The 24,154-nt window shown below is 47.9% G+C and overlaps 1 protein-coding gene and 1 pseudogene across 3 annotated transcripts; one reads left to right on the top strand and one right to left on the bottom strand.

Annotated features, from left to right (window-relative positions):
- Positions 1 to 338: 338 nt before the first annotated feature.
- LOC125508585 (DTW domain-containing protein) lies at positions 339 to 14,192 on the bottom strand. Of its 3 annotated transcripts, XM_087525915.1 has the most exons (8): positions 13,332 to 13,401; positions 3,010 to 3,079; positions 2,303 to 2,919; positions 1,965 to 2,216; positions 1,665 to 1,885; positions 1,270 to 1,585; positions 849 to 1,190; positions 339 to 759 (listed from the first exon to the last, which is right to left on the bottom strand). In XM_087525915.1, the coding sequence occupies exons 6-8, from the start codon at positions 1,282 to 1,284 to the stop codon at positions 469 to 471; spliced, it is 648 nt and encodes a 215-aa protein (XP_087382041.1). In that variant the 5' UTR covers positions 1,285 to 1,585; positions 1,665 to 1,885; positions 1,965 to 2,216; positions 2,303 to 2,919; positions 3,010 to 3,079; positions 13,332 to 13,401; the 3' UTR covers positions 339 to 468. The 3 variants fall into 3 exon arrangements, with proteins under 3 accessions (XP_087382041.1, XP_087382040.1, XP_048529295.1); XM_087525914.1 differs by lacking the exons at positions 339 to 759; positions 849 to 1,190 and having other exon boundaries at positions 1,292 to 1,585; positions 13,332 to 14,192; XM_048673338.2 differs by lacking the exons at positions 339 to 759; positions 849 to 1,190; positions 1,270 to 1,585; ... (2 more) ...; positions 2,303 to 2,919; positions 3,010 to 3,079 and adding an exon at positions 12,880 to 13,207 and having other exon boundaries at positions 13,332 to 14,192.
- A 3,589-nt stretch (positions 14,193 to 17,781) lies between these two features.
- Positions 17,782 to 19,356, top strand: LOC147971116 (protein FAR1-RELATED SEQUENCE 5-like; annotated as a pseudogene).
- Positions 19,357 to 24,154: the final 4,798 nt, after the last annotated feature.

The following is a 24,154-nucleotide window of genomic DNA, read 5'->3' as shown; positions in this document are numbered from 1 at the left end:
AGTGTGACGCCCAGCTCTGAGGCGTTGCACCCTTGGGCCGAGCTAAGCAGAGAGCAAACACTTTGTTTGCAAGATACAGCCGCTGCAGCGCCTAGCTTGGAGGCACCACACTGTACAGTGCAACGCCCGGGAGCTAGGCGTTGCACTGTACAGTGTGGCGCCTCCAAGCTAGGCGCTGCAGCGGCTGTAGCTTGTAAATTTGGTCATTTTCAGGTACATTGCATAATTTCCTAGAATAAGCAGTCAAAAACTTGAAGTTCACATTTCAGTCAGAGTTGAACATTATTAAGACAACAAGTGCAACATAGAGGATCAAGTTCAACATTGCTAAGGCGTCAACTCCAAGTTCAACATAACTAAGACATACAAAGAGGATCAAGTTCAACATAGGGCTACCACAACTCCAAGTTTACCGACATAACAACTCCAAGTTCACCGACATTACAAATAAAGGACGATGGTTGGTTCCTAAGAAGAGCTAGTTCCTTGAGCGCTTTTTGGCTGCTCCCCCCTCTTGCTGGCTAACTTCTTCACCTTCCTAGGAAGAGGAACACGCTCCCGCTCCGGCTCCGGTTCCTCCACGTCATCGACATCGTCATCCAAATAGTCATCCAAAGCCGCCATCCGCGAGGTGCCGACCGTCCTTTTGCCTCTTTCGGTGAAGTCTTCAGGTGTGTACTTGTTGATTCCCTTTCTAGGCTTTAGCATGTATGCAGACCTAACCTGGTACGTCCCTAAGGTCATATCATCATCAGCAACCTATGCATCAACAAAAGATATGGAAAGACCGTGTGTGAGGATATAGTTAGCAATGCATCAACAATTAGATATATATGCTCATGCCATACCTCTTGGGTGACCACACCCACATCCTCATCCTCCAAATGATCACCATGGCTCTGGCCCGAAGCGGGATCTGATGGTGTCGCCGACCTAGACCGTTCTGGTGATACATACTCGGGGTCATGACAACCAAAAAGGTTTGATAGCCGCCTTAACTTTTGGCCCTGGCGCTGCAACATGTACAAGTGAATGAGACATCGAACGTAGCAACACATGTTAAGTGCTAGTTTAAAGGAGATGTGAACCTTGATGAATGCTCGAAGTGCACCTTCTCCATCGCTTTTGCCAGCCGGGGTTGTTTCAAGAATAGTCTCGGTCTCATCAACTGCTTTCTTGATCTGGGAACGCTATGAACAGAAATGGTATTAACGTGTTAGGCAAGCGAAGATGTGAATAGTGTGAATGAAAAGCAAAGAGGGCAAATACCACAAAGTTCATCATTGGAGCTGAAGGGATCACTGAGTTGCCTTTCCTGACTAATGCGTTGTACTGGTGTTGGGCTACCTCATCAAAAACAGTGGGTTCTTCCAAAATCTCCTCAGCATACGCCGGCTTGCATACCTCCGCACGGGTACTTGCAAGAAACCATGTGAGATAGTTGTTGAACGCTACAGGGCAGTGCTCATGAAGCTGGACTCCTTTTCCAACCCTAGCTTGCTCCACACTAAGCGCAAACTATACGACATACTTTCTGTGATGCTTGGCCCAATCCTTAATCTTCCGCTGCCTTTTCCTATCCAACCTGCAAGTTAGAAACATAATATTAGTAGCATCGAAACCACCGAGAAGCTGCTAAGTACTCAAGGTTAATTATATCTTACGCGTGTAACAACTTGTCCATGTCCTCCCACTCCGGCGGATGTGCCTGGAACAAACCAAACTGACGGCGCACTCGATGTGGGAGGTGAAGCTCAACCGCCCAGTTGCATATGAGTGGGCACCGCATACGCCAGAGATCCCTATCCCTAGTGCACATCGGATTCAGCCTGAACTCTAAAGGGTTACCAAAACTATCTCCTGTTTCATACGGCTCCCATATCACCTGCAAAATGGGATAGAATGCAAAATTGATATCGACTTGCAATAGAAGCATCATAATCACTTATGCAATGTCAATTCACCTGCTCAGGCGTGATCGCGTCAAGCTCGCTCTGGTACAACTTGTACATGACCGAGGGATCATCTATCGTCTCATTTATCACATCCCACTTGTAAGCCCAAGTGGGTAGCCGTAGTAGGTCGCCTTTGTCGTCCCAATCATCGTACTTCACCTTCTTCGGACGTCCAACCGGCAAACGCTCCCAGCTTCATATGGAAAGTGCGAGCAAACAACCACCAATACCTCCAGATGACCTACAACAGGCTTCGTCCAACTGCACATAAAAGAGAACATGGTTCAATTAAGAGCAAGATCGCATTCATAATGTAGCAATGAAGTGAAAAGGAAACAACTTCATACCTGTCTATACAAGTAAGCCAGTGTCGCCGAACCCCAACTCCAATTGCTATCGAAGACGGTCAACGCCTTCAGCCACATCCATGAAGCATTCTTGCCTGTGCCATCAGCAAACATAGTCCTGGATATCACATACCACATGTAGACACGAGCATATGTCTTGACCGTGTCCTCATCAGCTTCCGGTGGGCAAGTACCAAAGTGCTCAGTAATCCACGTGAAAGTAACACTGACTGCAACTCTTTCCTTCTTGTTTTCTGCTGCTGGTTTCGAGGCTCCGGAGGAACCATACCGATAAGGGCATGCATCTACGCGCGCAACCCATCGGAATCGGTGCTCATACATAGAGGATTCCCATCGATAGGAAGACCGGTGATCATAGCAATATCCTGGAGCGTCACTGTCATCTCCCCGGTCCGTAGATGGAAACTATGTGTCTCCGGCCACCAATGATCAATAAGCGCGGTGAGTGCTGGAGCATTGTTGGGTGGCGTCGACCGTCTGACCATATGAATGAAAGGGAGAAGTCCTGTCTCCCTTACATACGGTGTGTATCGCTCATCATAGAGCATCCACCCAAGGGTGACCCCGTGAGAACGAAGCTTCAAAGGTGCAAGCTCCTACAAACAAACAATTCATAACATTACATATGGGGCATTTGTGTTTGAAATAAATACGAAATTCATAACACAGGCCACTTTCATTATTACCCGCTGCTCCACCGCCATAGCGTACGACCGGTGTTGTTTGTCCCAGTGATCATCGAGAAGCCAAACCATCCTAACAATTTTGAAAGAAAGCTTTCTTGTCAACACGATTATCTTTTGAATACAAATAAACTAAAGTACGCCTACTAGATGCAACCGTACCAATCTATGTATCCAACCATATCAAATCAAACAAAACTAATAAACTAGGATTTCACAAATAACTAGGCCTACTTCATACAAATAACTTTTCCATAAACTATGCCTACTTCATACAAATAACTCTTTCATAAACTAAACTAGAGTTCCACAAATCAAACAAACAAGGGTTGTAATACATGCAAAGTTCTAATACATGCAAGATTCAAATCTAATCTAATCAAACAAGGATTCCCTAAATCTTCAAAATATCATATTTTCTATGGATAGAAAGAAGGGGATCGGAGGAGAGTACCTTCTAGGATGGATTGTGAAGAAATGCACGGACCAAATCGTCGGATCTGAAGGATTTGGGAGAGGGGATTGAGAGGGGGAGAGGAGGAAGTCGCCGGCGCGCCTGTTCTGTAACTGCTGGAACGAATGGGTGGGGTGGGGGAGGGGGAGGGGGAGGGGGCGGCTGGCATCTAAGTCACAGTGCAGCGCCTACGGGCCGGGCGTTGCACATTACATGTGTGGCGCCTAGCTCGGAGGCGTTGCACTACTGGGTGCGGGCCCAAGAGCTGCCACGGTGGACAGGCGTGCAACGTCCCAGAACTGGGCGTTGCACCGTATGGTGTGGCGCCTGCGTAGCGGGCGCTACACAAAAAAGTCAGTGCTGTGAAATAGTTTCACGGGCAGTTCATTCCGTGAATTGATTTCATCCCAAAGTCAAAATTATCAAATTTACCCAGCCCTGCCCTGCCGAATTCCAGGAAGATGCAAGACAGGCAAAAAGGGCAGGTAGCTGTAGCCTGTAGGCAGCACTGCATCAGCAGCAGTGTGTCTTCTCGGGTCCTGGGGCCATCGATGCTGGCGGCTCTTGTCATTTTCCTTGGTGGAAAAGGCATCGTTTGTTCTCCCCAAGACCAGCTCGTTGACCTCAGTCTGGGCCTTCGCACTGTGCAACATGCAAGTCAAGCAATAGGATAGGATGCCCCTTCCGAGGGTGCAATTTTGGTTTCTGTGGCTACTCCAATTGTGTTGCTACCAGACCAGGAGCTGCACAACTGAGCTTTGTAATAAAGCTGGGCGTGATTCCTTTTCTCTAAAAACAACTGAAATGAAATACTACTAGTACTATCTGGCATCCATGTTCGCTTACAGAATGTGATCCCTCTACTCTACTACTACTCCCATTCTAAGTATGATGAATCTGATGGGCAGCAGCCCATCTCATCTTAACTACAGGCCATCGAGAGTGGGTCGGAGGATACAATGTGAATCATATCGCAAACAAATCCAGTGCCGAGCAGTCTGTAACAGGCTAACATCTCAAGAAAGGGTGGTGTCTACAGGCCCAAAGGCTCCATCAGTACATAAATACCAAATCAATCTAGCAGCAAAGAATGGACTTTTGACAGCTTTCAGCCGTTCACTGCACAAAATCAAACATTTGACTGTAGCACAGATGTCTCCAGCATTCCCCTCCAGACTGCAACAACGTTTCCTAGTTTCATTGCACAAGCTGCCCAGGAAACCAAGGTGCATTACTGTTGCTGATCAATTTCTCCAACTTGGTTAACCTTTTTCTTTAAATGTGATTATTTATCTATAACAAACTCATTTTTAACATTGCACAACACAGACAGGCACACTAGGTGGTCATCGCATGACATATAAAGTGCTCATCTTGTTATTATTAGCAATTTTCGTCTGAAACTCTGAATAATTACTTTATTTTTATGGAGTAACTAATGGGCAGGAGGCCAAGGTACTAACTTCTCATGTAAGGAACACTTCCTATATAAAATAAGTTCATGCCAAGCCAGCAGTAGTTCCTCTTCCTCTGATGTTAAAGCTCCACACATGTACATATGATCACATTTGCAGATACACTTGGCAATAAAAGCAACCAGCTAACCCTTTTCAATGGAGAAGCCAAATGGGATTCGAATAATAGCAGGCCAAACAACTGTATGTTTACTGCCTTAGTTCCACATAATTCACCTCTGACTGGCTCATTCTTATATTTCTTAATGCGGCGGAAGGAGCAAAACTTCCCAGGATCACATCATGGGGGCTAGGGTGAATGCCCGACGATGCAGAGATGCAATCCATGAAATCAGAGAGAGCGTGCAGTCTGGATAAAGGACAGAGCCATAGCCCCATGGAGATAACTGGTATGTCTAGAAAGATTTATCTTTTCAAAACCCAGCTCTGCCCACTATAACCTGCAGACGCTGGCGCTGACGCTCAAAGCCCTTTGGAGAACTTGCATTCTAGAGTGTAATAGGTTCCTTAGTTATCATTGGTCTTCAGAAGTACCTTTGGGTAGATGATACCTTTCCATGGTAGACCCTTAGGCCTTGTACAATGGGAGGTGCTTAAAGAAATAAACCAGACTTATCTTAAGCACCAGTGCTTATTTGTACATGATAGACGCTTAACTAAACGTCTCTCCTATAGAAATAGGCATCAGTGCTTCAGAAAAACACGGTTTATTTTTCTAAGCATCTCTCTAAGCATCTTCCATTGTACAAGGCCTTAAATATCATCCTTCTTGAGTTCTACTCCCTCCGTTCCTAAATATTTGTCTTTTTAGAGATTTCAAATGGACTACCACATACGGATGTACATAGACATATTTTAGAGTGTAGATTCACTCATTTTGCTCCGTATGTAGTCACTTGTTGAAACCTCTAGAAAGACAAATATTTAGGAATGGAGTAGTTCATGTCTGTCTCCATGAAATCAAATTCCTTCTTGTCAAATATTAAAAAAGAATATAGTGTGATGTATTGGACGTGTAGAGAATGGCAAAAATGTGACATGTGTAATCCCCATGAGATTTAAGGTCCTCAGAAAAGTACACTGAGATAGTCCAAGCAGTGAAAATTTAAGCCTTTAAACCGCTTGGAGCGGTTCACTATCTCAAAAAAAAAAGCCTTTAAGGTGGACAAGAAGAACTTGGATACTAATGCAAGCCGAATGAGAGCAAACTAATGAGGTTTGATGATCTCTACTGATTTGTGAATTGCATAGAAGAACACTAAGCCTGCGAAGAAGGTGTTTATGTGCACTCATGAGGGTTAATCTACTTACTTAGATTTTACGGTCAACAATTACATGCTTTCTGAGGTAAAGATGGCATGGCACCGAGTGAACAAAAATGCAGGCCTCTAGCACAGTTTCTCAATTACTGAACAGGGCACATCATTGTGTTTTTATTGCCAAGCTTGGTCTTAGCCAGTTTGATAGGGTGTGTTTGGTTCAGGTCATCAACTGGAATATAATGGGTCCGTCCCGTTCCCAGGGGTGATTCTCGCGTTTGGTTGGGTCGAAGAACCGGAACCAAGTCATTCCCTGGAATGGCATATTCGCCCCAGATGCGGAACCCGCTGGTATCTCCAAATCGGAGGAACCACACGGAACGCCTCACGTCTTCCCTTCTCCCCCAACTCTGCCCTCTCTCCCTCGACCAAACCATGCCCCGGCCTCGACCCTTCGCTCATGTCTCACCGCCGGCACACTCCTGTCCCTCGTGTCTCCCCGTTGAAAGGACGACCTGGTCGCTGCGGCGGGATCCTGGGGTCTGACAGGGAAGAGGTGGAGCAGCGGCGGGCGTCCGATCTGACAGACAGAGCCGCACAGTGGCGGCCGATCCGACAACGGAGCAGCGGCGGCGGCGGCCGATCTCGGAGGCAGAGCAGCGCCCGCGACTCCCACTACCTCCTGCTCCACGCGGCCTCCCGGCACCGCCTCCACATGGGCACCATCGTCCATCAGCTCTGCTCGGCTTTCCCTGCCGCCGCCGTCCCTGGGCTACGTGCTACAGATGGGCAATCAGCGGCAGTAACGACCATTTTATTTGCTAGCTTCTCGTAATCACAGCAAGCTCTAATGGGAAGAGAATTATGTTCTGCCCCTTGCTAGCTTCCTTTTCCTAATCACGGTGATAAGGTACTGGTAGATACTCTCTCGATTACTAGCGGCAATCTCTTGCGGATACAAGTTAGGTGGCGATTACATGAACGATACAAGAATTTGGGTGGCTAGGGTGCGTCGCGAGACGGGAAGAGGAAGGGGGAAGAGCCGGCCGCCGTTGCCGTGATCCTCTGGATACCGAACCATTGCGTTGCTGTCTCCTTTAGTATCGATGTGGTGGGCTTCACTTGAACCATTCTGGGCCGCAGGTCCTGCAGCTGGGCTTCCGGGTTCGAGCCGCGCGTGGGGCGGCTTGTGGCTGGTTGGTGTCGCTATCTTGTGGGGCGCACCTGTCAGGGGCGCTGACATCCCCCGCTTCTTGAGACGAGGCTTGTCCCCAAGCCTCCGCAAAGGGAAACCTTGCCTGTAGACTTGCCTTGTCCTCCCACGTTGATCCTAGCGCGTCGGAGTTGGACCAGTGCACTCGCACCTGTTCGCACATCTTGCCCTTCTGCTGTTTCCATCTCGTCTGTAGTATGGCCACCGAAACCGCAAGTTCATCAGAGCATTGAGGAAGACAAGGTTCAGCCGTCATACCCGGGTTCAGAGCGCGTCGAAGCAGTGAGACATGGAAAACCGGATGAATTGTTGCACTGGCAGGAAGTTGTAACTTGTAGGCCACCTCATTGATCTTGCTCACGATTGGAAATGGTCCGTAGAACTTGTAAGACAGCTTGTGGTTTGCCCTTGATGCCACCGAAGTCTGGATGTATGGTTGGAGTTTCAGGTATACCTGGTCCCCCAGTTTGAATGACCTGAACGATCTTTTCTTGTCCGCTTGGTTCTTCATGAGTTGGCGCGCTCTATTCAGATGTTGTTGCAGCAGTTCTTGAACTGTGTCCCTCTCCTCGATCCATGAGTTCAGCGCTGGTACCGCTGTGGTGTTTGCAGCCGAGATGCCCCAGTGCTTAGGTTCATAGCCAAACATTGCCTTGAATGGTGTCATCCCAATCGCCGAATGGTGAGCATTGTTGTACCAAAACTGGGCTAAGGGAATCCAGAAGCTCCAGCGTCGTGGACACGCCTGAGTGAAGCATCTCAGGAACGTCTCGACACACTGGTTGACTCGTTCCGTCTGTCCGTCTGTTTGTGGGTGATTGGCCGTGCTGAGGCGTAGTTGAGTGCCTGCTGATTTGAACAGTTCCTGCCAGAAATGGCTTGTGAAAACTGGGTCGCGATCTGACACGATAGCTCCGGGGAGGCCGTGAATCTTGTACACCTGCTGCATGTATAGTTGTGCCACGGATGCTGCTGTATACGGGTGCGCTTGTCGACGATTACGAGTAGGCAGTTGAACCTGCTCGATTGCGGTAGCCCGTCCACGAAGTCCATGGATATCATCTCCCAGGGCTGCGTTGGGATTGGAAGGGGGGCTAACAATCCCGGGGATGCTGCTCTATCCGGCTTTGCTTGCTGGCATACTGGGCAGCACTGCACATAGTTCTTGATCTGTTCCTTCATCTTGGGCCACGCAAAGAGGCGGCGAATGCGCCGATAGGTGACGGGAAAACCTGAGTGTCCGCCCACCGGGCTGTCGTGGAAGGCTCGCATGATCTGTTGCTGAATTTGAGTCCCTCCGCCTAGCCATATCCTTCCTCTGAAACGCAAAATACCCTGCTGCAACTGGAACCTGCCCTTGGGATCTTCTCGCACTCCCAACTGCTCTAACAGCTTCTGGGCGTGTGGGTTGTTGTTGTAGCTGCTAACAACATCTTCCAGCCACCTGGGTTGGCAGGAGGAGACCATTGACAGTGTCATCGTTGGATTAGCTCGAGACAGGGCATCTGCCCCGTTGTTCTCTGTTCCTTTCTTGTACCTGATTCTGTATCTCAGCCCCAGAAGCTTTGCAAATGCTTTCTGCTGCCATGGAGTGGTGAGCCGTTGTTCTTCTAGGTGTGTCAAGCTCTTTTGATCCGTATAGATGTTGAACTCCGCATGCTGCAAGTACGGGCGCCACTGGTCCACAGCCACAATGATGGCTAGGTATTCCTTTTCATACGTCGACAATCCTTGGTAGCGTGGACTGAGTGCCTTGCCCATGAACGCAATTGGGTGCCCTTTCTGCTGCAGAATTGCTCCGATTCCCTTATCACTTGCGTCTGTTTCCACTGTGAATGGCTGCTCAAAATTGGGCAGAGCGAGGACAGGTGCTGTTGTCAAGTGCTGTTTCAGAACTTGGAATGTTGTTTCTGTTGTTGATGTCCACATGAAGGGAACGCCTTTCTTCAGTAGGTGGAAGAGAGGCTTGGCAATGATCCCGAAGTTACGGACGAATCGACGATAATAGCCTGCCAGTCCCAAAAAGCTACGGACACCTTTGACGTCCTGGGGAGCAGTCCAGTTGGTTACTGCCGCGATCTTGGTCGGGTCGGTTGCCACCCCTTGTGCGCTGATGACATGCCCCAGGTATGATATTTTGCTCTGTCCAAAGGCACACTTGCTACGTTTCACTCTCCACTGATCCTTGCGAAGGAGTTCCAGCACCTGTTTAACATGTGTCACGTGCTCTTCCAGTGTAGCGCTGAAGATCAGGATATCATCGAAGAAGTATATCACGCAGACCCTGACCACAGGCTTGAGTGTGCCGTGGATTGCCCCCAGGAATGTGGGTGGGGCACCGGTGAGGCCGAACGAAACCACGCGAAACTCAAAGTGGCCCTGGTGCGTTGAGAAAGCTATCTTGTGCTCCTCTCCTGGCGCGAGGCGTGTTTGATGATAGCCTGCGCGGAGATCCAGCTTGGAGAACCACGCTGCTCCATGCAGTTCGTCGAGCAGCTCTTCAATGACGGGAACTGGGTACTTACTGGGGACTGTGATGGCATTCAGTTGCCTGTAGTCAATGCAAAACCGCCAAGTACCGTCCTTCTTCTTAACCAGGATGACAGGTGACGAGAATGGACTGTTGTTGCGCTGTATGACCCCTGATTTGAGCAGAGCTTCGACTTGTGCTTTGATCTCTGTTTTCTGTGCTGGTTTGTACCTGTACTGTCTGACGTTGACTGGCTGTGCCCCCGGAATGAGTGGGATGCGGTGGTCGCACGCTCGTCGAGGAGGCAAACCCACCGGCTCCTCGAACACATCCGGGAACTGGTCGACCACACTCTGGATGCAAGATGGAGTTGGTTCGAGCTCTTCTGCCTGCGGTGCGACCACGCACAGGTGAATGACATGCGTGATCGCGCCCTTGTTGCATAGGCTCTGAAGCTGGATGTTGTTGATCTCCTGGCAACTTGTCGAAGCAGCGTCATGGTCCATGAGTCGTAGCGGCCCCGCTGGAGTAGGTATTTCCAGGAAGCGGGCGCGCCAATCGACCGTCATTGGGCTATGCTCCTCGAGCCAGTCCATGCCCAGGATGACGTCATATGTGCCCAGGGCAAGCACCTTCAGATCTGTGTAGAACTCATGGCCTTGGGCGTACCAGGCGCACGCGGTGGCCACTTGCGTACACAGTAGCTCGCCGCCGTCTGCCACACGGACGCGGCCTGGCTTGGGGAGGGGGTGCACGCCCTTCAGTTGCGCTGCCAGTTGTTCATTGACGAACGAGTTTGAGCTGCCCGAGTCCACCAGCATGAGCACCTCTCTTCCTTGCAGCCATGCTCGAAGCTGAAACGCCTTGGCCGATACCCCTCCTGTCACTGCTGATAGGGAAATCGCCATTGCCACCTCGCTGGTGCCCTCCTCTGTGATCTGTGTGTCGATGCCGTTGTCGAGGCCGAACATATCGAGGAGTTCCTCGACAACATGCAGCTGCACCGTGGTGGGACACACGTGGTCATGCCTCCACCGTTCGCCGCACTTGAAACACAGTCCGCGGGCGCGCCGGTAGTCACGTAGAGTCTTGAGCTTGGACTGATCGGCGCGGGCGGCGTCCGTGCCGCGGCGATCTCCCGCTGGCGTTGGTGGTACCGCTCGCACTAGAGGAGGAGGCAGGGGCAGGGGATTGCCCTGTCTTGGCGCCTGCTCAGGTGGTCGAGGTAGTGAGCCAAACGATCCTTCCATCACCTCTTCTTGGAGCAGCGCCAGAGCGCAGGCCGTATCCAAGTCCGGCGGCCGCTGCACTAGCACCACCGCTCTGATGTCCTTCCGTAGCCCCTCGACAAAACGAGTCAGAAAATAGAACGGATGAATTGTGTCAGAGTAGGAAGCCAAATGATTGATAATCAACTCGAACTGCTCAATGTAATGCGCCACTGAAGCTGTTTGTCGAACAGAATAGAACTGCCTGATCAAGGTTTGATGCCTATCGCGACCAAAACGTGTACACAGCAGGGCAGTAAACTGTTCCCAATCGAACTCCGCTAAACGCTTCTGAACCGACTGTAGCCATACAGCAGCTGAGCCAGAGAAGTTCAGGGCCGCCATGGGAACCCAAAACGACGGTAGTATACTGAACATCTGAAAGTATTGTTCGCACATCGTTTTCCACAAGCTTGGGTTGTCGCCCGTGAACTGTGGGAAGGTGATGGACGGGTGGGACTGCCCTAAACCTGCTAGCAGCTGACTTGCATGTGCGAACGGCGACAAAGGGGACAGAGACGTGGTCAGAGAGGATGACGGACCTGTTGCCGGGGGTGGCGGCGGCGTCTGAAAGGACGCCGCCACGTTCCCTCGTGGCAAGTTGAACACGCCGTGGCCGCTTGGCCCTTGAAGCTCGGTGCCCGCGCCGCCACCGGCCCCCGGAAGGACGCCGGTCGTCGCAGAAGGGCCCTGCTTCTGGATCATCCCTTGAGGCTCTTCACCCGCCCTGCCTGCGGGCGGCTGCGCCATCTGGAGCGCCGCCACCGCGTCGCCGAGATCGGCCACCCGCTTCTCCATATCTGGACGCCAGTGAGCCAGATCGTCGACCTTGGCGGTGGAGACTTGGATCTCCGCGATGGCCTTGTTCTGGGCCTTGAGGGTGTTGTCGAGGCGGTCGAGGAAGGCTTCGATCGCCGGATCCATGGCTACCAAGTGCATACGCGCTTGCCTGAGGCCTCTGGTCTCGATTAGCTGCGCCAGAGTGGAGCGGTGGCGGGGAATTTACTGGTCTCTGATACCAGATGATAAGGTACTGGTAGATACTCTCTCGATTACTAGCGGCAATCTCTTGCGGATACAAGTTAGGTGGCGATTACATGAACGATACAAGAATTTGGGTGGCTAGGGTGCGTCGCGAGACGGGAAGAGGAAGGGGGAAGAGCCGGCCGCCGTTGCCGTGATCCTCTGGATACCGAACCATTGCGTTGCTGTCTCCTTTAGTATCGATGCGGTGGGCTTCACTTGGACCATTCTGGGCCGCAGGTCCTGCAGCTGGGCTTCCGGGTTCGAGCCGCGCCTGGGGCGGCTTGTGGCTGGTTGGTGTCGCTGTCTTGTGGGGCGCACCTGTCAGGGGCGCTGACATACGGCAAGCTCAATTTTGAGTAAATGACTTGTATTTTGACAGATCTTTTGACCTTATATGGGTTGATGCCTTGTATTTGACATGAATATAGATGGATGCCTTATATTTTGGTAGACTTTTAACATGTAGATGAGTGAATAAATAGTATTTTCCTTGGCAATTATTTATTATGTGTCAAAAATATGAAGACTAGTGACAATTGTGCATATATATGTGAGAAAAAAACATCATTATTTTTATGCAAAAGGTGAGATGAACAAAAATGCATTCCATTCCATATATCTAACCAAACACTAAAATGGAACCGTTCCATTTCACCTATTTGTCCAAACCAAACATAGGAACGGAACCAACCCATTCTAGTGGAATGGAACCATGACATTACATTCTACTTCGTTCCCCAACCAAACACACCCAGTAAATGCTCTTTAGGTACCATTAGTTTCTCATAGCAGCAGTACTAATATCGATCGTGCAGTGTGCTGGTATCATCAATCTGTGTAGTTTACTCAGTGGAATGATACTTCTTCGGCGACAGTACAATGAGAATTAAATGGTGTTCTATTCACTAGGTCATGATACTTCAACTAAGGAACAATTGAAACTTCCTGGATTAGGGGGAACACACAAAAGGATCATTCTCCAATCTACCATAGACGTCTTGGCATATGCTGTTGCAGCAGAGTTCTGTGCCAAAACCTTCAAAATCAAATAACAGAACTCACTTCAATTTTCTTACATCTAGTCAGTGGTCAAAACAACCAACAATGCAAAGCTAAGTAAATAAACTACCAGCTCTGTGCTAGAAAAAAGGAGATCAGACCTTGGTGATTGACAGTGATGGCCTTTGAACAACAGAGGAACGCAAATCCGCAGAAATTCAATCACAACAATCAGGCATTCCTCTTCATCTCCTCCTCCCTCTTGATATCTTTCTTCTTTCTCATCTTCACTCTCGGCTTCATGGTACGGTGCTGCAAATGCTCAGACTGGAAGGCCACCATCGCCCTGAGAACCCTGACCATCGTCTCCTCGATCTCCGCACCGCTTCCCTCCGGCTCAAGCAGCCGCAGCGCCCTTGCGACTGCCTCCATTGTGCTGACGCACCCCTTATGCGGCTCCTTCTTCACCACGAGCTCCGACTCGAACATGCTGTCCCCGTCCACGCCGCTGTCTACGGGCAGGGAGACGGGGATGGCGAACGAGGAGAGGAACGGGAGGCTGGCGGCGTGCATCTCCTTGGCCTGCTTCCAGGTGCCATCGAGGATGAGGAGGATGGGGTTGGAGCGCGCGGAGGGAGGCGTGGAGCGGCACCAGGAGGCGAGGTCGGAGGCGGCGGGTGATGGGAAGAGGAGGAGGACGGGGTTCGGGGAGGGAGGGGGGATGAGTGGGGTGGAGGAGGGGCGGAGGCGCCGTCCGGGGAGGAGGTGGAGGTTGGCGAGGCAGCGGGCGAGGAGGGGGAGGGTGGAGAGCGGGTTGCGGTGGAGGGCGTGGGGGTGGTGGAGGACGACGACGGTGGTGGATGTGTGGAGCGGGGAGCGGGGAATGTGCGGGCAGAGGCAGACGCGGGACGGGCGCCCGCAGCCGGCGTGGCAGATGGCGCGGCCAGGTGGTGTCGGTGTGTCGCCGCCATCGTCGTCGGAGGCGAAGGAGAGTGGGAAGTCCAAGTCCATCTTGTGACTTTTTTCTTTCCTAAGGAGAGAAAAGTCCGTATTATAACCATGAACTAATCTTTCGATTTAAAATTCAACCCTCAACTGACTGTTTACACCCTTAAGCCTCCTTTGGTTTAGAGGAATTTCATAAAAATTCTAGAGGATAGGATTTTTATAGAATTTTTTTTTTAGAACCCTTTGGTTTATAAGAATGGATTCCTATTCCTACATAGGATTGGTTCCTATCATTCACATTTCATAGGAAAATAAAAATAAGACTAGACTCAATGGAAAAATTTCTTTGGTGTCAACCAAATGGCATCTTGTTTCCTATTTCTACTCATAGGATTTGAGATACATGTCATCTCATTTCCTACAAGATTTCTATTCTTACGATAATCCTATCCTATGAACCAAAAGAGTAACGTTTCACTAGGTTACCCTCCGCTGGTTTTACCTTGTTTTGACTGTAATGAGATGTATTGACTCTGTTGACTGCTCACAAGGCAACACCATGTCAACTTTGACCTCTCCTCACATATGAGATCCATTCAGTAAATAAATAAGGACATGGCCCGCGGGCGCACGGGCGCTCGATCGCAGCCCCGAGCGTTCTCCCAGAAAAGGAAGAAGCCGCTCGCGCGCGCGATCAGACAGCCAGAAACGGAAAGCAGCCCCGCGTGCGAATCCAAGCCCGTGCGAATCACGGGTGGATCGTGCGCGCCCCGATCACACCTGGTCCACCCCTGGCCCCCGCTTTCTCGTACCCGTCGTCCCAGGCTTCGGTTCCCCCACCCCCTCCCTGCACCCCCGCCCACGCTTCCCCTTGCGGATGCCTCACGCACCCCCTCCTCCTTTTCCTTGAAGGACAAGCCCACGCACGGGTCCCCTTCTTCCTCCTTGCTCCTGCCTTTCCTCCTCTAAACAAGATCTGCCCCATCTATGGCGTCTTGAAGAACAAAGCCGACCAGGAACACCTCCTTCCTCCTCCTTGCTCCATAAATCAGATCCAGAGAGAGAAAAACCAGACCTACCTGCCCCTAAAAAGGTAAGCACCACCTCCACCCGACTCCTCTCTCTTCCCTACTCAACCACCCCTGCCCTTCCCTGCTTGAACATCAACTAGTCCAATTTTCAGTTCGTTCTTTTGATCTGGTGAAAAAAGCAACTATAGTGGCGACAACAGTACGCATCTTGAGCAACTATTATGATACAAAAAAGCAACACCAGTACAAAAATAAAGCAACTCTAGTGGGAAAGAAAATGCAGGACCATTGCGTTTTGCAGGTGCATTGCAACACGAAAACATAATTTCTCTATATTGTATGCATTGAAACCTGCTTGGCTTTCTTTCCTATCCTATTATAAGGTGCTTGGGGTTCATGAGCAACCCTGATCAGAAAAAGTAACCTGACAACTCGAACAATTAACTGAAGCAACTATGTTCATTTTTGAAGCAACTCTGGTAAAAAAAGAGCTGTCCAACCGTAGCTGTTCAGAAACTCTAGAGTTGCCTCTACCAGATGTGAGAACATGTCAACTCTAGTACTAAAACACATGCAACTTCCCTGTGCATTAATGCATGAACTATCAAGAACATAAAAACTCAAGTTATAGACAGGGGTAGAAAGTATTAACTTGCATGTGTTAACACATAGCTTTTGCTATATCAGTATGGTTCTCGCTAAAAAGAAGACACAAACGACAAACGCACAAAACAAAGGTCGCGTCATAAAAACAGATTCGAACAATCCCACACTAAGATACTTTGCTACATTCCATATGGTCTCACTAAGAAATAAAAAAGACATAAACTACACCAAATGATAGGCCTCCTGCTCCTGGTAAGCTCTCCGTCAGATATGCACATTGGTTGTTTCTTTCCCATCATCAAAAGTTGTAATCTGCTGCTGAAAAAAGGCACAAATGAATCAGCGCATGTCGTGTAAAAACAAATCTTTGCTGTTGTATATGTGTGTCATACTGGTAGAAACATAACACATATAAGAAAACAAGAAGAAACAAGAAACTTTTGAGGAAAAAGAAGATATGAATTGCCTCTGTTTAACTTTATAGTTGCCCAAACAAGTGTTTATAGTTGCTCCTTTATATTCTACAACTAGTTTGTTCATAAAGGTCATGTATGCTTTTGTGGTGGGCTAACACACAATTTGTTGCAGGTTGATTGTTCATGATGATTGATCTGAATGAACCACCGCTTGACGTAGAGTCCATCAACATTTGAGTCGAGTTGGGTGCACCCTTCTTGCATGCAGGGGGTGAACAGGAACATCAACAATTGGAGGAGGAGGTTGGTGAGTCTCCTGACCCCAATGTTGGCTCTAACACTACTCATGTTCCGGACAATCATGTTGCCGCTCCCCCACCTATGGTTGCTCCTGCTAATGCTTTAGTTCATGAGGCACATGAGTTGGAAGATGAAGAAGTTGGATCACAGCCACAACAACCTTATGTTGGCATGCGCTTCGACACATTAGAGGATGCGAGGGAACACTACAATCGCTATGCTTTGATGGAGGGCTTTTCAATCAAGTCAAATACGTCTTACAGGTCGGCCTACACAGGTGTGGTGGAAAAACAGAAATTCTGCTGTAACAAGTTCCGCAAACCAGTAGAGAGGGTTGGGATCCCGGATGTTCCCTCGTCGAGCAAAAACACCACATGTCCAAGCTCACCTGAACAAGATGTTGAAGATGATGTCGAGGAACACACTTTCAAGAAGAAGAGGAAATGGGAAACTGTGAAGCAAACAAAATGTCGTGCTAAGATGGTGGTGAAGCTTAAACATGACAGATGGGAGGTTATCACTTTTATTGCAGATCATAACCATCCACTGATTGAGAAGCCATCGCTTTCGAAATACCTCCGTTCTCACCAAGGAATCCCGCCGGAACAGAAAAAACTACTGACTCACCTAAATGACTGCAACTTGACAGCAGGTACAAACTCACATTGCGTTAAGTCTTTTTTACCACAGAACTGTTACTTATCCCTGCATCAAGTACCTTGACCCGAGCCAACTATGTTCATTTTTTATGCAACTATGTTCATTTTTATGCAACTATGTTCATTTTTTGTGCAACTCTGATAATTAAAAAATCATGACCCAAAACAGAAACACCTTGGTGTTGCCTATTCCTACCTCAACTACTTGGGTTTGTTTCCTATCCTAGTATAAGCTGCTTAGGATTCATGGGCAACCCTGATCAGGGGGGAAAACTGGCAACTTGAACAGTAAACTGAGGCAACTATGTTCATTTTCCGTGCAACTCTGGAAATAAAATAAAAGACATCACCCATCAGAAAACAAAACTTGGTTGGATACAGGCTTGGTTCTTGTTCTGCTTATGCATAATTGTTACTTTATGTTATCTATAAAAAATATGTTGCTCGCTGCACTGTGGTTAGTTAGTCTTGAAAAAAACAAGTTTCTGTTTTTTTATGGCAGGAAAAATGATGATGTTAATGTCATCATACTACGGCTCGGAATTGATTGTTCCGTACACAGCTAAAGCCATCCATAGCCACTGTTCGAAGCTCAACGCCCCAACTAAAGACATTAACATTGAAGAAACACTAAACTACTTTTGCAAGGTGATGGAAAATGACCCAGGGTTTTTCTTTAAATGCAAGACAGATGCGGAAGGCAGGACATAAAACTTGTTTTGGGTGGATGGTGCGGCACGGAAAGCATACGCGGAGGCTTATCATGATTGCGTGTCATTTGATGCAACTTATCTCACGAACATGTACAATATGCCATTTGCCCCCTTCATTGGAATCAACACACATGGGCAGTCAATAATGCTCGGGTGTGGATTTGTCCCGCAGGAACTAGCCTCAAGTTATGACTGGTTGTTTGATGCTTTCCTAGAAGCAATGGATGGTTTGGCTCCGGACAACATCATCACGGACCAAGATGTTGCTATGGCACAATCTATCAAGAGGAAGTTCCCGGCAACGATTCACCATTGCTGCCGTTGGCATGTAATGAAGAAAGCACAAGAGAAGCTTGGCCCTGTGTTGGCTAGGAACCCGGATTTGGTAAAAGACTTCAATGAATGCATTGACTTCAATTTCACCCCGGCTGAGTTTGAAAGGAAATGGGTTGCACTTCAATTGAAATATGAAGGTCTTATGCATGGTCACTTTGAGAAACTCTATGAATATTGGGCTACATGGGTGCCATGTTACTTCAAATTCAGGTTCTTCCCTTTCCTTCAGTCAACGCAACGCAGCAAAGGGTTCAATGTTGTGTTGAAGTGCTATGTGAACCCACACAAGTCAATTCTCAACTTCGTCAAGCAATATGAGAAGATTCAGGTACACATACTCGTGAGGGAGGGCGGGAACGACTACCGGACAGAGCATCTAGAGGCACAAAGATGATCGCGTTTCCCCATTGAGAGGCATGCCTACAAAGCATACACTAGGGACATCTATGTGAAGTTTAGAACTAAGTTTTAGATGATTGGCCAGTACGATGTGCATCCCGCTGGAATCAACTTCTATTACCTTGAGCCCAATACAGAAGAAGTTCTAGGTTATGGCTCGAGAAAGTACCTAGTCACAGTGAGACCAGAGCCAGCTATCTACGATTGTGAATGTTGCAAGTGGCATAGGGACGGCATGCTTTGTTGCCATGTCTTGAAAATCTTCACACACCTTGGCGTTAATGAGATACCTGAACACTACATCAAGCGTCGACGCAAGATGCAGTGCCAAGTGCACCACCGCCACCTAACGAGGGCCCTCTGCATCACTTGCCCACTGAGTCAGAGAACCAAGTTCGGCAAGTGACTCTGACAATGAATTTTGCAAAGCTAGCCAAGAAGGCAATGACTAGTGATAGGCAGCCACTGCAGTTAGGAGGCACATGAAAGCAGCAGATACTGAGGTTACTAAGCTGAATAAACTGAGGAAGAAGAGGCTAAAGGCAGCCCGAGAAGCGGCTCGTGCTAGGGAAGCATCAAACCCTAATGCCCCAAGTACTTCAAACCAACCTCCTGCCCCCCTACTCCTATGGATCCACCTCGTTCAGTCACGAAAGGGCGCAGCCGCAGCAAGCGCTTCAAATCAGCCCTGGAACTACACCCTATGAAAAAGAACAAGTGCATCATTTGTGAATCAATCGATCACACTACTGCGACGTGCCTAGGGAAGCTGATGTGATCGTTACCACATGAAGATAATGACCCCTTGGACTTGCAAAACTAGCGGAAAGTAAGGAAAAAAGAGAGCAAACAATGTCCTGGTAGATGAAGCAATTGAGGTCTGGTTTCTGAGCAAATGTAGAAGGGAAATCAAGCAACTGCCAGCTTCAAGAAAAGCAACGATGAAATCATTTGCATGGACTTGTTTTAATTTATGTGTTTTCCTAGCTTTGTATTCACAAATTGGAGACTGTGTGGAGGTAGATGCTTGACATTTGTGCTTATATTCCTTACTCGTAAAACATGCAAAATCCTATGGATGCTTGTGATTTATGCAAACATGTTATAGGTGGTTTGGGCAAACTTTTGTGAGTTTTGTAATGGAACACATTAGTATTCGCATTTGATATTCTCTAATGGAACACATTGATCAGGAAAAAAATGTACCTAGATATTTGTTCACTTGTTGGCCGGTTTGAGGATCTCCTGCCATGGAATCTTATTCAGGTCACACTTCAGCATGGAGATGGTCATCTTCTTCCTGATGTTTGGTATGTCGCTTTGTCCGTAGTTCGGGAGCCACGTCCCGTTCCATAATAACGCGTTTATCAATGCGAATATGCTACAGTCACCGTTGCAAAAAAACCAAATGTCAAGAAAGCACTTGCAAAAAAAAGCAAACACTACGTCTTATAACAACGATATGTATGTATGTGGGTTGGTCCTTACGATACAGTCTGCTTTGGTGCATCGATATCCACAAGCGGGAACTTGTCCATTGTCTTTGCTTGTTTTGGATAGTACTTGTCCCACAACACACGAACTGCAGCTACAATAGCCCTTGCAACATCATCCAGCCTCTTGCTTTTCTTTAACATCCTCCATGAGTCAAACACTTCGAACCTTTTGTCCCTCAGATTGATGTTGAGTACCCAGTAGTGGTGTGCACCATCGGTGTTCTCAGGGTCTAAATTTTCAAGCACAGGAATCATAACCTTCAAGAAAAAAAACCATGTCAGCATACCAAAAAAGACATCAACTACTGATATGTTTTTGGGCAACTCTATATGTTTGTATGAGCAACATCTCATATGATTTTTAGGCAACTCTATAGAATTTTAGGCAACTTCTGGCATAACTCTCAAAACACTAAAAAAACATCAAAAAACTTCTGACAATGTGTATGAAGCTTCTACAAAATGGCTTATCAGGCAACTCAGTGGCTTTTTATGAGCAACTTATCATGTGATTTCAAGCAACTCCTATGATTTCCTGACATCGGCTTCTAGAAAAAAATCTAAGAAAAATAGAATAGAGCCTTTTATCATGTTTGACAACTAGTAAAACACATGGACCATACCATGTCTTGCTCATCCAAACGGTTTGATTTTTTGAACCTATCATGCAGGTCCCTCACATCTAGATCGAGCCTTTGAAGCCAAGTCTGTGGAGAAATGTAGAATCAGATAATAAAGCAACAACTTCAGTGACAAAAAACAAAAAAAGGAAAAACTGTGGGTTTTTATTTCTCTTACCGAAAACCTAACAGGCATGATTATTTTCTTGGACACCACCTGTCTGTTGTACATGATTGCTTCAATCCCTAACTCAAAGACATGTGTCTTCATCCATCCTGCCTTCCTCATTGATTGAGCAAGCTCCTTGATTGTGCAGAAGAAACCATGATAGTTTATGATTTGCGGCTTGTAGAACAAAAAGAAAGGCTCTGTTAAGAAAAATAACAATAGGAGAGATCATTGCATGCAAAAAAAGAAAAAAGCAGGAAAAAAGTGGCTACTGGAACAAACACACACGTTGTATCATCACCCTGCGACGTCCTTCTCGTCCCTCCTCCTCCTCCAAGCAACAGAATCAGTGCATGCACTCTGTTTGTCTCTGCATTGCATGTGAAATCCTTCATCATCTCTATATTCACATATGGTGTCCTCTGTGATGGTGGAGCTTCTGTATCCTCCTCTCACGCTTCTCGGGAACAGGTTCTTCCGAGCTGCTGGCTGCACCTTTGCTAGATGATTCCCCCTCAGCGGTAGTTTTTGCAACTTCGGTTGGCGTGCTGAAACCGGCAGGTGACATGTGCCCCGCACTCTGACCTACAACATTTTTCACTGCCCCCTCGACAATTTCATCGAAGTCCATATTGCCCTAGTCAATTCCCCACTCAATGTCACCGATGGCAGCTACGTTTACAACCCCCTTATCCTCTGCTGCCTTGCCCTCCTCGCCTGTTATTACTGCTGGCTCATCTATCCCAAGATCGAAAGGTGGAGCTGGACAGTAATCATCTCACATAATGCTCCCAGACTTTGATCTTTGCAGCAATCGTGCTTCTTCACCTGAATCGCATGCTCCTTTGTTTGCTGGTAGATTGATGGCAGTTGATGTCCGTATTATAGGTATGGTGCCAGCAGAATTACTCCTCACGAGCGGTGGCGTCGAACCTGGGCTCACACACTTGTCAAGGAGCTTGTTGATGTCCCTAACATCATCCAATGAGATTTCTTTCCCCTTTGCAGAACATGCTTGCTTGTTGGGGAGTATCGGAGGCTTGTCTGTTGAGTCCTGGGCAGTTGCTTGCTCCTGCTTAGGGGTTGCTTCCTCAAGCACAACAGTTGCCTCCATACTTTGCATGGGAGGGGCTGCTGATTCCTGGGCAGTTGCTGCGTGCATGCTCACTCTGGTTGCCTGAGTTTTTTACTGAGTTGCTTCAAAAGTAGCACCAGTTGCTTTGTTTTCAGTATTTGCTGATTCAGCAGTTGCTCTATTTTCACTCTTTGCTGATTCAACACTTGCTCTGTTTTCAGTCTTTGCTGATTCAGTAGTTGCTTGTTTTTTCTGTTCGGTTGCTTGCAGAATATGACCAGTTGTTGTGTTTTGCTTCTTTGCTGCTCTTTTCTGGTAAACCTTGCTTTTTGTTGGTGATGTTGCTTTCTGACTTGCCGCTTCATCTGTCGGCCTCTGAGCTGTCGGAGCTTGCTGGCTGGTTGTCGTAATTGCAGCACTTTGAACAGCCGCATCCTCACTTCCTTTTGGAGACATAACACATGCCTTAACTGTCTTATAGCTCACTTTCTTGACCTTACTTGTGGCAGCCACTCCAACTCCTCCTGCAAGCTTTCTTTCCTTCTCTTTTTGGCCAAAACTTGGTAGTTCCAACTCATCTACCATCGTCTCAAGGCACAAATCCATCACGAATAATTTTTCCTCAGTTGGCATCACAGGCATCGGGAAAAGAGGGATATCATGGGTCTCGGGAATGACATATTTCTGTCTGTACTGGGTATCTCCAATCCTCACCACATCTGCAGCTGAAATGACAGGCCCACTCTGAACCTCAAACGGCTCCTTCCGCATGTCCATCTTAACAAAGCTGCTCTGAAAAAAAACTGTCGGCACTTTGGATGCTTCCTTGTGTGCTCTCGATGAACATCGTTTCCTCTGCCTTACTTCTTTCCTTGCCAGTGCGCTTAAGTCTCTCCATGATGGTACTTAGCGGTACCTCGTCGTCACAACTGCCCCCACGGCACCCCGGATTTCATGCACCTCCCTCATCATCACCACCTCCCTTGCTGGGCTAGTCGGTGCTAGCGTTGCCGCCATTCCCGCCATCATCCTTATCTTCACCCCCTTCTTCCCACCCCCGCCATCTTGCTCCACATCATCATCTTCATCCTCTCTATCTTCCTCCTCTTTTTCCTCTTCTTCACTCTTTTCATCATCCCGTTTCTCCTACGATTCCCCCTCTTTCTTATTTGGTTCATTCTCTTTATCATTGCCCCCTTCCACATTTCTCTTCTTCTCTTTGTCCTCTTCATCATCCCGTTCCTCTTCATCATCCTCCTCCCTGTCATGCTCTTCATCTTCAACATCATCCTCATCGTCGTCTTCCTCATCTCCACCATCTTCTTCACCAGCAAGGGGCAGCTGTGAGTTGTCAGCGTCCATGTGTTGTGAATCATTATCGTCATATTCTGTGGCTGCTGGCGGGCTGCTGTATGACGGAGCATCATCATCATAGTCATCGTTGTCATCGTCATCGTCATTGTCGTCCCCGTCATTACCCGAACTCTCCTCTTCAAGACTGTCCTCATCTTTCCCTTCCTCTTCTTCTTCTTCTTCTTCTTCTTCTTCTTCTTCTTCTTCTTCTTCTTCTTCTTCTTCTTCTTCTAAAGATTCAAATTCTTGCTCGTCAGATTCCTCCTCCTCGTCATCGGACGCCAAAAGTGTCTCCTTGCACTGACTGCTACTGCCCCTTGTATTCTTTTGCTTTGCAACCTTCTGTTGTTTTGGACTTGCCGTTGCCTTTTTCTACCGTGATGATTGACGTATGCTTGCGACCCTAGAAACACTTGTGCCTGCTGGTTCAACCTCCTCCTCTTCCAACTTGCCCACCCCTTGAACAAACCTCCCAATTTGGACTGATATTTCAGAGCACATATCATGGACCAGCATTGACAACCTCCTTTGTTTCTGCAAAAATACAAAACTCGAAAAGATGAGCAGTCTATACAACAACAACGATAAACGAAAAAAGCACTCTGTTTCTTATGAAAAGGGCAAAACCATGATGACAAAAGAAAATACATTGCTATTGTAGTTTTGAGGAAGCCTCGCAGCAACAAACTTCTGGATGTGATCCATGCTCCCAAAAACACTATCTTCTGTGCATCTCGAGAACTCGGCTTTGAGCTGTTTGTTGTAAAAAAATGTACATGATAAACTCAGTTAGCAAAAAAGATCAAACGGAATTCAAAAAAGAGGAAATGAATGAGCAACTGCCTCCCTAACTTAGGGCAACT

Source organism: Triticum urartu, chromosome 5A (assembly GCF_056163025.1).
Source record: "Triticum urartu cultivar PI428250 chromosome 5A, HENAU_Tu73, whole genome shotgun sequence".
NCBI lineage: Eukaryota > Viridiplantae > Streptophyta > Magnoliopsida > Poales > Poaceae > Triticum > Triticum urartu.
This window is presented reverse-complemented; position numbering and strand designations above follow the sequence as displayed.